The sequence below is a fragment of the Crocuta crocuta genome, unplaced genomic scaffold (genome assembly GCF_008692635.1).
Source record: "Crocuta crocuta isolate KB4526 unplaced genomic scaffold, BGI_CrCroc_1.0 scaffold160, whole genome shotgun sequence".
In the NCBI taxonomy this organism is placed as follows: Eukaryota; Metazoa; Chordata; class Mammalia; order Carnivora; family Hyaenidae; genus Crocuta; species Crocuta crocuta.
In genome coordinates, this window is record NW_027527591.1 from 4,348,717 (window position 1) to 4,364,450 (window position 15,734).

Genomic DNA, 15,734 nt, shown 5'->3' on the forward strand with positions numbered 1-15,734 from the left:
CATGGGCTCTAGTTGGCTTCTCTGGAAATGAAAAGATCACATGAAATGGACTCAGAGTTTCTGTAATTACACAGAACTTCCCTTTGTGCTCTCATTTCACTTCCCTCTTAGCAGCTCCTCAGGGCTTCTACTCTGCACACCAGTTTTATTTTTTCAACAAATATCGACTGGCTACTCCGCACCAGAAACTTGCTAGGCACTAGATATATAGAAGTTGAGGAAAAGTATGGTTCTTGATCACATAAACCTTCCAGCTTAGTGGGCAAGACGGACAGTTAACAGTTAGGAGCTTTATACATTGATCTTGAGAAAGAAAAACCTCACCTTGCCCTATGGGATATAACAAGTGCGACCTAATTTAGACTGGAGGCGTCAAGGAGGCCACAATGAAGAATAGTATTTAAAAGTGAGGAAGAGAAGAAAGCACATCCCAGCCCTCCAAAAGTACACAGCAGAGTGTGAGAAAGCCTTGGGGAGGCAGAGGTGGACAAGTTCAAGGATCTGAATGGAAAACAATGGTACTGCATATAAATAGTGCAGGTATGAGTGACGGGGCTTCTCTAGACTATCAGGAACATTAGATTTTATTCTAAGTGAAAGGAGTTCATTGGGTAGAGACACGGACCCTGAAGTTCGAATCCCACTCCACCACTTACTAGCTGTGTGACTCGGGCAGTTTCCTCTTTTAGAAGATTAGATAAATCTCCATAAATAAAGCACTTAAAACAGTTCCCACTTCCTGGTAAGCACTATACAGTGTTTGCTATTATTTGTCATCTTTCCCAGCTTCAGGACATTGAGGAGCTGAGAGGAAGGAGCACATCACTCAGAACACAAGGATGGTGTTCAGGGCACACCTCTTCCCTTACAGACTGGCTCTACAGCAGTAAAATGAGAGAATCTTTTTTTTTTTTTAATTTTATCTCTAGGAGAGAGAGAGAGAGACAGCGTGAGCAGGGGAGGGTCAGAGAGAGAGGGAGTCACAGACTGAAACAGGCTCCAGGCTCTGAGCTGGCAGTCAGCACAGAGCCCGACGCGGGGCTCGAACCCACGAACCGCAAGATCATGACCGAAACGAAAGTCGGACGCTTAACCAACTAAGCCACCCAGGCGCCGCTAAAATGAGAGAATCTTAACGGGAACTGTGATGACTGAATTGTAATACTAAAACAAAAAGGTCACTCAGCAAACAGAAAGGTGGTCTTGAATCTTCTCTGATTTGTGAGATTAAATGGATGTTGTGATATTGGAAAAACATTCAAGAATTCTTGCTTTGGAGCTGGCATAATTTTAGTTCAAGAAGATGAAGATGGCTTCCACCTAAATTTTCTTCAAAATGCATTGAGTGTACCATCATTTCTAGCTCTCTTTCCCCAATGGGGAATCTTCTAGAACATCTATAATCACCTAACTTTACTGTTTTACTTTTCAATTTAGAAAACTCAGCAATTAACTTCTCATCCATCTTGATGATGTAACTACAATCTGCAAACAAACAAAAAATACAAACACAAAGCTTTGGATAAAAAAAAAAAATAATCAGTGGTTATTGGGAGTGCCTGGGTGGCTCAGTCAGGTAAGAGTCCCACTTCGGCTCAGGCCATGATCTCATAGTTTGTGAGTCCCAGCCCCTGGTCAGGCTCTGTGCAGACAGCCTGGATCTTGCTTTGGATTCTGTGTCTCCCTCTCTCTCTCTCTGCCCCTCCCCCACTTGTGCTTCTCTCTCTCTCTCTCTCTCTCTCAAATATAAATAAACATTAAAAAAATTTTAATCAATGGTTTCAATGGAAGGCATCCTATGATTTACTTTTCTCCACTGTCCTCTGCTTCAGTTATTAATTTTGCAAGGATCTCTTAGAGCTTTAACAGGTCTTTTCTTTTCATCAAATGAAAACTCAAACCTGCTGTTCGTAAACTCATCTACATTTTCATATAATGTTTAATTATCTCTTTTTTCACAATTCTAGTATAAGGCACTGAAGACACTAAAAGTAAGACCTGATTTATCCCTTAAAAAGAGGATGGTAAGTAATAGATGAGCAAACCCAGCAGAGGAGGAACTAGGAGGAAAGAAAATGAAAGGCAGGGAAGCACAGATGAGGATAGAGTATTAGCGGATAAAAGGGAAATCAGCGTGGTAAACACTATACCCTATTTTATAAAGTCAATTTGTATCTTTAAGTTCATTCATGTTCCCGCAGGGATACAGTTAATCACTAGACGGTTTGATGGGGTGGTTTATCCCTAGACTAAGAAAGCAGCCCTCCATTAAAATTAAAATGATAAGAGTTTATAAATGTAAGTAATTCATTCATTTACCCACAGTCCGTTTATAGCTTCTCCCACGACACAGAATCCAGTCTACATTGCTAACACGCTGTTTTTGCAAGAAACTGGCTTCTCTAAAAGGGGTCTACATTTTACTTCCCCCTATAAATATTTACGTCAATGGGCTTTTGAAATGAGTCCTTTTCGATCTTCTCTATTTTCCTTTCTGCATTTTTCCTATGAGATAAACAAGCTTTTCTCTGTCTCTGGGTAGATCTATGAAACCTCAGTCCCATTAATGGCCATCCCTCTACATCCAGTGTGGCAGCATAATGACAAACCGGGTGATGCACTGTGCTACAGGAACAAAATGAGAAAAGTAAGAAACTGGAGAGCAAAGAAAAACCAAAAAATCATTACAAACTAGGCTCCTACTTTACTTTCCAATGGTTTGATGGTTAATATGGAAACATAAGTCATTTTATTAAGATGTTTATAATCTTGAATTAATACAAGAAAACCTGAGATGGTATAATTTCTTGATCAAACCACAGAGAAGCTAATGAGATAAAGCCTTCAAGGGAAGTCAACAGTAAACATTTTGGCTTGACACAAAGAAGCGTAACTTTGTTTTCTTTCACAAACCAGATATAATATGCAGCTGAAATACTATAGGCAGATAAAGTCCATGCAACATGTATTGCTTACTCCAGTCTTTCCAATTCCATATCAGCCAGGATTCTGTGGGATATGTCTCCTCACAGCATCCTCTTAACCACTCAGACAGTATGCCAAGGAAGAGGTATGGTCAATGCTTTCTAATGAATCATCCTATCATTTTTCCTTCTCCCAATAATTCCTCTGTTCTCCTGCTATGTCTTCTCCTCCTGACCTCCTTACTGTCAAGTGATCAGAACTGTAAAGTGGAGCTATAATATAACAGATGTAAAGACGGAAGAGTTTTAGGACCTTCCAACTCCTTGAACGTGTAAATGGTCACAGATATTTTGAAGCCCTGGAACTGAACCACGTGCTAGCTGACTAAAGCGAGGTCTGTGCTTTCTGCATGGATCCCAGCATCAGCCACGAATAGGGTACGATCCCAGCCCAGACTCTCCCAACAGCTATTGCTATAATGTGAGGGTCTCCTAAACCTTTGTAGAAAAAAGTGACAGACACACGTTCTCTCAGTTTTAGCAGCAATTTAATTATGCATTCTATTCCTTTCTTTCCACTACACAGGCTTTTTACACTCACCCCGATAGCTGCTAAGATTGGGGCTTGGTAAATCCACTTGATGTTTCCAGCACTAAGCTCCCAGCATCTGAGACATGAAAAAGAACCTCCATGAATAAAATGACAAGCAAATAGGCAGTAAGAATTAAGTAGCATTTTAAGTTTTACCAAACACTCCACTCCCAAACTTTTGATTAAAAAATAAGTAGACCAAAAAAAAAAAAAAATCTCCTAAAACACCCAAACCAGTTAAAAAAAAATGTGTAATGGGTCTTGGTTTCCATACGATGAACTGAGAGCATTATAATATAAATATTCTTTATTTTTATAATAACAAGAGTCAAAACCATGGTTCCAGAGCCACAAAAAATCATTGTCTTTTAAATGCGGTGCACCTGATACTTCATTTTTATCACTGGAGTGAGAACGTCTTCTCGCTTTCAGCAGTTCCAGAAATTCTATGTTATAACTCCACTTGCTGTAGAATACTGACAATAATGCAAAGCATTCTTACCTATCGAAATGCAATAAAATACTGACAGGGGCGCCTGGATGGCTCAGTCGGTTAAGCATCTGACTTCAACTCAGGTCATGATCTCACAGTTCATGAGTTTGAGCCCATGTCCCGCTCTGTGCCGACAACTCAGAGCCTGGACCCTGCTTGGAGTCTGTCTCCCTCTCCCTCCCCCCACCCCCAATCACACTGTGTGTGTGTGTCAAAAATTAATAAACATTAAAAATAAAAAACTGACAGTAATGTAAATAATCTTTGTTGACAGAAAAGCATCAGAAAACCAGAAGCAAGTGATTTTTATGCCTAGAAGTGAAAACTAGTGTGTTCGGTGGAATATGACAGACTATTGTCTTATTAAGACTGAATTTTTGCATGTATTTATAAAGTTATTTCAGTGTTCATTTTGTTAAATATAAGCAGGTGATTCCTATATTTCTTCTTTGTACCACTTATAACATCTTATTGGTTCCTTCACTAATTAGTGAGTTAAAAGATCTTTGACAATGCTCATTTTATATCAGCATAAAATCCATTTTATCTTGGACTGTAAAAAGCTTGTTTTTAGCAGTACTTAATAAAAATGCTATATGATTTACCTATTTGTTTCACTTATTCATTTATCTTTTGCTTCACTCCCATCCCGGATAGAACTTAAGTTTCTACATGAACAGGGATCACTGTTCACATTTTCTGATGTAGGATACGTGCCTACAGCAATATAGAGCATGCAGGTAGTGGACACATATTTTTGGATTGAATTGAATTCAAAGTAAGTTAACTCAGTCTCACCCTGGCTGATGTGCAATTGGGTGAAATTGGAATAAATAGAACAGTGTTGAAAAAAAACTAGTTTTGCTTGAAACTTTAATGTAGCATTTTAAACAGTTTTTATATATTAAAGATACATGAATAAAAGCTTCTTTCTTGGGTTCTTTCTCCTTAGACAAAACCTAGCATCAATTGTGGGCACAATACATGAAAGTTTATTTAAAAATATTAAGGATATATTGATCATTTTTTAACTCTAGAAGAGAAACCTCAAAAAGTTACTTTTAAATTAATGAACAAGTTAAAAAGTTATTTCAACTATCCCTTGAAGGTAAAACATTTTCAGTATATATGTAATGACTATATATTTTTAAATTTTAATATTTTTATACAGGCAATATATTCTCAGTTGAAAAATCAAACTATAGACAGCCGTTGAGACATGTCTGTTCTTCCCATGTTCACCTTCCTCTGCCCGTCTCTCTCCTTATGCATCATGTCTTTTATTACTTTATTGTATATGTTCCCAGTGTTTTCTTATGCATATACAAACCCAAATATTATAATCTTACTTTTCCCTGCTTAAGAAAAATCCAATGTATAGTCTGTCCGGCAACTGCATCTTTCCTTTTAACAGTATATTTTTTATTTCTTTTCCTATCTGTGCCAAGACAGCTCAGTAGCACAGCATTCTGTTAGAAGCATGTACGACAGTAGAATCAACTAGACCCCAAAACCAAAGTGTAATCCTGACCCTGCTACACTGCAATCTGCAAAGTCAACGGACTTGAGGTTTGAATAACATGGAAATCGAAGACAGGGAAATTTTGCGCTCACATGTTATTAAATATTTCCTAGCATTATTTGCATTCACGTATTCAGCTACACACGAAGGATAAGTGTGACTGAGCTGTGCACAATGTCCATCACACTACCTAAAAACTCCTCCTACTATATGAAAAGGAGCATGTATTGTATGAACACAAATTGAACATGATTCAGTAGCTGCAAGACTCTTGGATTCCATAAATTTTCTTCTTGCTTTGACTTTTGGTAATATCTTCACAATCTTCTTTATTTGCCTCAATGGCATTTCATCATGGTGTCTCCTAACACGCTGCACTTCAGTTGTACAATTTCAGCTCTATAAAAAAACCTTCTACTTGGAACTAGGTCAAAACCAGCTACCTCTAAAAACAGGAAAAACTTGACATTGATAGTTTTCAATGTCGGAGCTTCAAACTTACCCTTTGCTATGAAAGGCAACTGAGATTTCAGATCTTTAAGAAAAAATGCTATTAATCCTTGTTTTTCATTAATTCTTCAGTGTCCCAGCTCATGCTGTGTTTGTTAACATGGCTCAGAAACTACCCTCTGTTCAGACTTCACGAATTAAATGTTGACACTCTCTAAAATGCAGCAATGGATGCCAGTAAAAACGCAGTTCTGAGTGGTGAGTAAGAGGCACAAAGATCTGACTAGAAAGTAGGACTCCCTGGAGCCACACAGGGAGTAAGAGAGGCTCTGTTCCATCAGAACAGCTCCAGGGACCTGTACTGACACCTATATTGTGTCCACAGCTCACAATGGGATAAGAGCAGGGGAAGTCTCAGAAGCCCTGGGAGCCACGCAGGTTTCCTAGAACTGGTAGAAGCTATCTTTCAAGTCCTTTGCAAGATGGTCCCACTTTTCCGCTGGCGTCTCCTCTCCTTTGAATGAGCCGGGAGAAGGTAATAAGGTTTTGCTTTTGTTAAGTAAAAAGAAAGAGAAACAAAAATACCCACTTTCTAAGCTCATTTGTCCAATCAAAACTACTCAATTTTCTTACCCTAGCTTAGCCAAATAACTTCTGATAGAATTTTAGAACTGTAAGACCTCCTTTGTGTATTCAGTAGCATTTAAAGGATCTTCCAAAACAGAGTCTGATCAGCTTACCTCTCATAGGCAAGGCCACAGAGAAAATCAGAGCTCTCGTTTTGAAAGGCCAGAATAGAAAAAAAGAGGAACCTCAAATGTTAGAGACAGGAGCGGAGATCCCGTTCATCCTTTGTAGATGCTCTAAGCTGGCTGCAAAGTTTAACTTTGTAGCAGAGAACTCTGTGTAGGTCAGATTACCCTCAAGAAAACCCACAAAAACTTTCTATCTAGAGACAAGCTGAATTGCGTGAAAAATCAAGTTAGGCAACTTTGAAATCATGCCATGTATGTGACAACACAGTTTTATTTCATATGCAAAATAAAAACAAAATGACCCCTTAACCCAATTATCATGAGATCAGGACACTATAAAATTCAAAATTTTATTCTATGTAAGGCAGGAATAAATGTCTTGCACAGAAGAGTTACAGAATCTAACTTATATTTCATTTTTGACATTAATTCAACTGTTTAGAGCAATATTCAGTATCAGTTGTATTTTTTGAAATATTATGCACCTAAAGGTGCCTCAAATATAATATGTACAATTCTTATTTTTTTCTTGAAAATACAAATGACTGTTAATGGTGTATGATTCAGTTTATGATTCTTAAGAAAGAATACAAGATAGCTAAGAAAACTAATTATCTAATTCAATATAAAATGCATTGTGAATATATTTGCTTGCTTTCTGTGCTCAAGGCTTGGAATATCTGCTGAACAGATGAGTGAGTCAAAATTGCTACAGGCTGACTGTAGATTTTGAAATGTAACTTGATGTCTCTGGGAGCCTTTTACTCATCTCCCAAATGAGAGGATTGAACCAAAAAATACCTTATGATCTACTTTCTCTAAAATTCCAAAGCTAAGTTATACGGTTGCACACCTCAGGGTAAAATTTTTTAGCATTATTTAGTACCTCTTTACGGACTCAACCCACCCTGCAAGAAATCAAATAGCAGATGCTATAAGTTTTCTTTGACATTTCCAATATCACCATATACATATAGCAATAATGATAATGTTGATAACATTAACACTCAATTATTAGCAAATTTAATGTTTGCATAGAAGTTGGAGTTTACAGGGGTACCTGGGTGGCTCAGTCAGTTAAGCTCAGGTCATGATCTCATGGTTCATGGGTTCAAGCCCCACATTGGGCTCTGTGCTGACAGCTCAGAGCCTGGAGCCTGCTTCGGATTCTGTCTCCCTCTCTCTACACCCCTGCCCCCGCTGCTCTCACTCTGCCAATCTTGCTCTCTGAAAAATAAAAATAAACATTAAAAAATAAAAAAAAAAGAAGTTGGAGTTTACAAAGCCCTTTCATAAATGGGCTCTCATCTGATTTTCAAATCCAACCCCTGCAGACTCACAACCTTACTCATCGCCAAGAATATTTTCATTTTACGAATGGGAAGTCTGAGGCTAAGGGAAATGGTCACAATTAACAAATGGACGAGAAAATGCATCTCCTGGTAACTCACAATTTGCACTGAGTCAAACTTTATCTTGCTCCAGAAACACTTAGAAAATGGAGGAAAGTGGCCAAATAGATCTGTAAGAACTGATTAGCAAGCATTGGAGAGTTCTCTATTATAAAACAGAGAATTTCACTCCTGCCCATTTGTAATTCATAGGTTTTTTTTTTCAAATGTGACAGTTATACATGCACATCAAGAGAAATAAGATAGTAGGGAAAATAACAGAATATACATACAAAATGCTACAGGAATTTGGTAAGGAAGATTTTATGTGGCGGCATAGTGCGTTTCAAACATATTGAAGTGGCAGAGTACTTGTAGTTATGGTTTTCCTTTCTGAACACCATGAAACGCAGATGTAGTTGTAACATGTGAATGAGAGAAAATGTGCTAGTAAACAGCTCTGTGTGTTTACACAAATACCAAGGCCCAAGCATGAGTTCACACTGCAGCAAAAAGTGTGAACTATTGAGAAGTCCATGGTAGGTGACAAACTATTTCTGATTTAGAGAATGGAAACAACTACAAGTGGTAGAAGGACAAAGAGAAGATCGAATGAAGGCATGAAAAACTGTCCAGTGTACAGTGGGCATTTTCCACTGTGCATGCCTTATTACCAGAGGGGTGGAAGCTACTGAGGAGTGAGCAGCTGTCAGTGACAACGTAAAAGGAATCTCTTTACAAAACTCCTCCTCCACGGAAAATAAAAATACCACTAATCTTAACAGAAACATGGACTCTGCTCATAGTATTTATTGAGTGCCTCTGGAGCCCAATGGTCTAGACAAATTCCTTCTCTACCACTGTGGCTGTGCAATGTTGGCTACAACTGTTCTGGCCTCAGTCTCATAGGGCTGGCATGATGTTCAATTAAACTAATATTTACAGAACCCTTAGAGAGTACCTGAAATGTGGGTATCATTCAAAAATGCTAGCTACTGGGGGTGCCTGGGTGGCTCAGTCGGTTAAGTGTCTGACTCCTGATTTCAGCTCAGGTCATGATGTCATGGTTTGTGAGATCGAGCTCTGTGTTGGGCTTGCTCTGATAACGTGGAGCCTGCTTGGGATTCTCTCTCTCCCTCCCTCTCTGCCCCTTTCCCCACTCTACTCAAAATAAATAAATAAACTTTAAGAAAATGCTAGCTGCAATCTTTATTATTACTTTTCTCCAATTTTTCCTCTGTATGCTGGTAACGATCTTTATAAAATGCAAATTTGTTGTCATTGTCGCTGAAAAAACACCAACCATCCTAATGGACCTATAAATATTTGGAAGAGGTGGCCCCCATCTCTTCACCAGCTTCATATTTAAGCTCTAACTTTAGCAGAATCAAGGTTCCACCGGCTTGATAGGATAAATATCATCAGCTAGGATCAATGAAAGGATAAGTCCTGCTTTCTAATGGAATAACATAACAGAAACATTATTTTTGATCAGACATTATCTATAGGTATAAATTAATGAAATAATTAAGGGAATAATACTTGCTAATACATATTTAGTACTTATTATTCCAAACCCTATTCCAAAACCCTAAGTATTTTACATAGATTCTCCTTCAATCTTACAATAACCTCAGGAAGAGTAATATTCATTTTATCTGCACTTGATCGATGAGAAAACCAAGGCTCAGAGAGGCCAGGTAGTGTACCTGTTGTCACAGAACCAACCAGTAGTAGAAGAGGCCTATAAGTTACCCACACCTAAACTCTTCCTCATCACGTTCCCATTTAGTGCCTGCCAGCTACCAGGCTCTGTGCTAAGTGTTTTGTCTCTACAAATGTCATGTATACATTATTATCTCTGTTTTATATTAAGAAATGAAGTACAAAGAGGTCATGTGTGTTTCCCATGGTCTCAAAATTAATAGCAGCTAAACCAAAATTTGAACTCAGGTCTGTGTAAATCTAAAAAAAAAAGGGTCTTTTACCATCATTCATCATCACTGCGCTGTACTTTAAAATGGTCCTTCAGGGGCTCCTGAATGGCTCAGTTGATTAAGGGTTGGACTTCAGCTCAGGTCATGATCTCACAGTTCATGAGTTCGAGACCCGAACTTGGGCTCGCTGGTGTCAGCACATAGCCTGCTTCAGATCCTTTCTTCCTCTCTTTCTGCCCCTCCCTTCCCTCTCAAAAATAAACATTAAAACAATAAAAATAATAATATGCTACTTCAAATTAACCCCAGGCTACTTGATAATCTTAGCAATTCACTAGAATGGATTCCACTTCCAATGTACATTTGTTTTAATTTTTGAAAACATTTAATTATGCTATAAAAGACCAAAAAAAAACCCAAATGGGATGGACAAAACCCGTAGTTTGCATCAAATAGAGATAAGTAGGTGAGGAGTGGAGCCCATGCATGTTAAACACAACACTATAACATGGGCACTATATATTCATGATATACCAAATATATAAGAGACACAAAATATCTCTGATAGACAGGAAGTGTTCAATATCCTTGACATCCTAATTCAGCCACTGGTTGGTAAAACCCATGCCCACATATTATTTGGAAGGAACCCAAATAAAACCCAAAGCTGTTTAGCAGACTAACTGGCCAGCTACAGCTATGACCAAGCACACTTTCCTCTCATCAATACGAGAAAGCAAATGGGTGTCATTGGCCCCGGGCACCTTCTGTGTGCAAGTCTCCTTGCTGCAACCACATCTCTGGTCTTCATAACCACACCATCAGTAGGGACGGCTGACATGGACAGATTGAGAGAGAAAATCTGAATATGGCCCATTCTGGAACTCAAGTAGTGTGGTCCTTCCACATGCTTGCATCATATCTTAACTTACCCATCTCCTTCCCCTTGATTCTCACCATATGTTTTTAAATGATATTACAAACTAAGGAGGTCAAGCATTCTAATCTGGTCTGCAAGTCTTTCTGTCCCATGACCTCTGGGATGGATAGCTTGCTGGTAATGTATCAAAGGCTACAAGTTCACCAAGGTAATTTCCTACATGACGTCCATCAAGGGAAATGTGGTCCACAACAGCAGCCAGTGTAAATTCCAGGCAGGAAGACTGAGTCTTAGGAAATTTTAGGTTCTCTCCTTACCTCTTCTTTTTCACTCACCTTGCATCAGCCAGAGTCGCTCGCGCCACAGCCCAGGCTACAACAAAAGCTGCCGGGAACCCTGTAATCAAAAAAGAATTCAGAGGCCATACTTATTTTAAGATTAAGGGAATTTTTAGCCTCATACTCAGCACACATAAGAATATACTATCAAAAGTTGAGAGAGAAAAACAGAAAATACCCATATGAAAAATATGGGTATATCAATGTGAAATTCTTCTTAGTTTTTCCTCTTGCCCCCTTGAGAAACAAGCCAGGTACACTGCTGCATGTGCCCCTGAAAGTCTGCAGATTTGAAGGCTGGCCCAATGTCCCCTGGAGGGATGTAGAATCAAGCCATATGGGGAGGGGACAGAAATTCCTGGGGCCAGAAGCAGGTAGCGGTTGGAGCACTGGACTTTGACTCTTGCCAAACTGACAGCTACATGCCTTCAAGGGGGAATGAAGCCGCAGACTTCATCAGGAGCTGCAGGGACATTGTTAGTTCAAAAAATTAGAACTTTGCACATTCTAAAAGTACAAGCTGTTAGAGAAACTATACCGGGAAGTATATATAAAAGTTATAAAACTGGGAAGTTTCGATCAATGTAGCCTCTTCTTTTCAGGAAATTTCATATTGGCTCAAGATAAGCATTTGCATTCAGTAAGACCATAGTGAAGGGTGAGCCCTAAGTTAGTTTGATGATTTAAGCATGAGATATATATCCTTCATAAATGGTAAACACCTTGTGAGCTTGCAATGTCATATCTATTACACTGACTTTCCATGAGTGTAAAAAGTCTGCCCACAGCAAAGGCTGACTGTTTGGCTTATGTTATAGTTGATTAGACTCTGACATCACACACAAAAAATCACAAACCATAACTTTTATGGAAAATGACAAAAAGGACCAAAAGATTTAATGGACAGCTTCCCATTCTGCAGAATTTATGAAAGCAGTTTAAACAAAGGAAAGAGAGCATAGTGAAAACATTGCAGAAGTTGGGAAGCACTTTACAAGGGGAGAGAAAAAGTTTTAATCTAACTTACATTTTTTTATTAAACACAATATTAAATTCTTTACTTTTAAAAATACATTTGTAAATTTTGAGTATGCCTTTTTAGCAAAAAAGTGAAAAAGAATAGGTTCAGATGAAGAAAAATGCCATTAAAAGTGAAAATAAGATGGTGCCCTGCAATAGAGAAAATTTTGGCCTCCTTGGTGATCATCTCATTGAAGTTAACCTCATCCTGCCTGGGTGGCCATTTAATTTCAAATTCTATGTTCCAGGAAATTATTTTTGTCAAAATAGATCTACCCAGGGGGCGCCTGGTGGCTCAGTCAGTTAAGCTTTAGCTCAGGTCATAGTCTCACAGTTTGTGGGTTCGAGCCCTGTGTTAAGTTCCATGCTGACAGCTCAAAGCCTGGAGCCTGCTTCAGATTCTGTGTCTCCGTCTCTCTCTGCCCCTCCCCTGCTCACACTCTGTCTCTCTTTCTCTTAAAAATAAATAAACATTAAAAAATAAATCTACACAACTCTGGTTCTTTCTTAGGCTCAGTTCACATATTTTATCTATCTTTCTGTCCATCCATCTATCCATCCTTCCAACCACCCATCCAGTAAGTATTCATTAAGTGCCTACGTATGTGTCAAGGATTGTTCTAGTTTCAGAATACTTTATAGTTCTGAAATAAACAGATCAACAATATTCCTGTTTTTCTGAAGCATATTCTATAGGGAGATGCAAAATTAATAACATAACTTCAGGTATCAGTCAGCACCCTGAAAGAGGAAACAAGAATAATGCTGTGTAATGAAGGGAGTCTGGATCCTTCTAACAGGGTGGTTCAAAAAGCCCTGACATAGCTCTCTTTACTGTTCTGCTGCCTTGCCTATTTTAAAATAGTGTCTGTCTTTGATCAGAATTTTCACATTTTCTCACTTACGGGTATTTATCTTTTGCTTCCTTTACCATCTCCCAATCAAGCAATTTCCTGAATAATGTTCTATACACATTGACCAATGGCACTTGAGCTGAGATTCTGCTTTAGATGATCATTATAACAAATATCTTCTATCAGACATTATGTCTTAATGAAATTACTTTTCTCAGCCTCTTGGAAGACTCTCACTCACAAAACTAGCACAGAGGCAACCATGGAGGAAAAAGAATTAAAACCATTTTTGGGATTTAAGGATTTTTGATTACCAATCTTGGTATCACATCATTGCAGAATTGGGAACACATAAATACAGGGGAAAATGTTTGAAATTTAGACTTTATTTTAAATTTGAATGCTAACTTAAGTAAATGTAATGTAAATTCAAATGTTACTCAATATATACATTTACCTTGAGAGCTGAGTAATCTTCATAAAATGTCAGTATAAAGAAGTGACTCTGAGAGGGAAACAATCTCTGGTCCAAAAATAAGTAGACATGGGGGTGGGGGTGGGGAGCACCTGGATGGTTCAGTAGGCTGAGCATCAAACTCTTGAGTTCAGCTCAGGTCATGATCTCACAGTTCTTGAGTTTGAGCCCTGTGTTGGGCTCTGTGCTGACAGTGCAGAGCATGCTTATGATTCTCTCTCCCTCCCTCTCTCTCTGCACCTGCCCCCCTCACATTCACTCTGTCTCTCTCAAAATAAATAAACTTAAAAAAAAATAAAAGATAAAAATAAGTAGACATGGGTTCTCATGTGGCTCCATTACTACTCTCCTTTAAAATGAAGTTTTGGGGGCGCCTGGGTGGCATAGTAGGTTGGGCGATCAATTTCACTTGGGTTATGATCTCAGAGATCGTGAGTTCAAGCCCTGCGTCAGGCTCTCTGCTGACAGCTCAGAACCTGGAGCCTGATTCGGATTCTGTGTCTCCCTCTCTCTCTGCCCCTCACCCACTCACACTCTGTCCTTGCCCCTCAAAAATAAATAAACATTTAAAATTTTTTTAATAATAAAAAAGTTTAAAAATTAAAAAATAAAATGAAGTTTTGGACTAATTAATGGTAGTCAAAAACGTTTTAGCAATTAAACTCTTTCTTCAAATAAAAACTTAGGCAGCAGCCCACAGCATAAAACAGGGATGCTTTGAAGCCAAAGACAGTAAATAGGATCTTCTCATCTTGGTCCACATAGTTTCATCTTGTTTTGGATATTTGCATAGGCTTCATAAGCCATGCCTCAGCCTTACTCTCTTCCTGTAGTGCTAGTACTAGTGTAAAATCACAGATTGGTCATAAAGTGTAAAGTTAGTTCTAGAAATTAGAGACCCATCATGACATGGGCTATCTGGATTAGCTACAGACATACAGTATCTTAGTAACCAGAAATACTGATTCCCCAGGGAATCTAGTCAACATATGGACTGCTCAGACCTGAAGTTTCAAGCTATACCTGCCGTTCTCCCTCTACTCGTCACAGGACGCTGGAATTCACTATCCATCACCTAGATTTCAGTCTTTAGGGAACTTAGAAGTGCCTTCATATGATTTTGGTAGAATTGTTCTCAACTCTTATGGGACTTGAAGCCAATGCTGAATGAGTACTTCTTTTTTTCAGGAAAACTGCAAAACCTTTGGAATCTTCCATTGTTATGAGGAAGAGTATCTACTTATGAAACTTTAGAAGAACTATCTCCTCCTGAGATGGAATTGCTATAGGAAACAGAAGAAATATTTTAAAAATATGTTTTATTATAGTCCAAAAAATGCAGTAAGGTACTGTGGAAAAGGACAGTCTGAAATAGAAGAGTTGCAATAAAAAAGAAAATAGGCTTACTGAATTAAATATTGCCACTGGGCAGAAACTAAAGAAGATCGAATTAGTGGAGATGAGATGAAATCTTAAAACCAGGTGAACCCACTGAGATAAACTTACATAATTGCTACATATGTAAATCTAAACTTGACTATAATTTGTTTTCTGTTAAAAAGGTAATAATCCGTATAATTTTAAATGGTTCAGAGTAAAACCTCAAATTACATTTGAAAAGTTTGTTCTGTATCTTTCATAAGGGAGGGTTAAAATATAGATCTTCTACTGACTCCACTTGTTAAATGCAATTTTAAGTTTAAGGCAATCTTCAGTAGAAATAATAATGGAATTAAAAATCATAAAGGATGGGAGAAATAGCTCTTCTAGATTTTTTAATTGTATAAAGGTATTATTTGACTATTGTAAATAACTTTTTGGAGAACAGATCTTACAAGTCAAACATTTTCATTTATGATCACAAGTGACCAGAACAGGCAAACAAAACAAAATAACCTACTGGGTCAGACTGCACACTTCTTGTGTGCACAGACTATTTACCACATATCTCTGTATTTCAATCATATTTACTGCCAGCTGGATAATCAAAAAATATTTGCTGAATTGACATCAGCTTATACAGAGATAATAAAACTGCCAATGTACTGTTCTCCTGATTATTTTCAGAGAATACAGAATATGAAAATATTCTACATGAAAGCT

General features: G+C 38.1%; 1 protein-coding gene across 1 annotated transcript in view; it reads right to left on the bottom strand.

Annotated features, from left to right (window-relative positions):
• Positions 1-15,734, bottom strand: part of PTH2R (parathyroid hormone 2 receptor) — a 59,470-nt gene that overhangs the window by 17,482 nt on the left and 26,254 nt on the right. Inside the window, exons 7-8 of the mRNA XM_077771388.1 lie at positions 11,280-11,340; positions 3,526-3,592 (exon numbers count right to left, since the gene is read on the bottom strand). Coding sequence (XP_077627514.1) covers positions 3,526-3,592; positions 11,280-11,340 — 128 coding nt within the window. The remainder of the gene's footprint in view (positions 1-3,525; positions 3,593-11,279; positions 11,341-15,734) is intronic.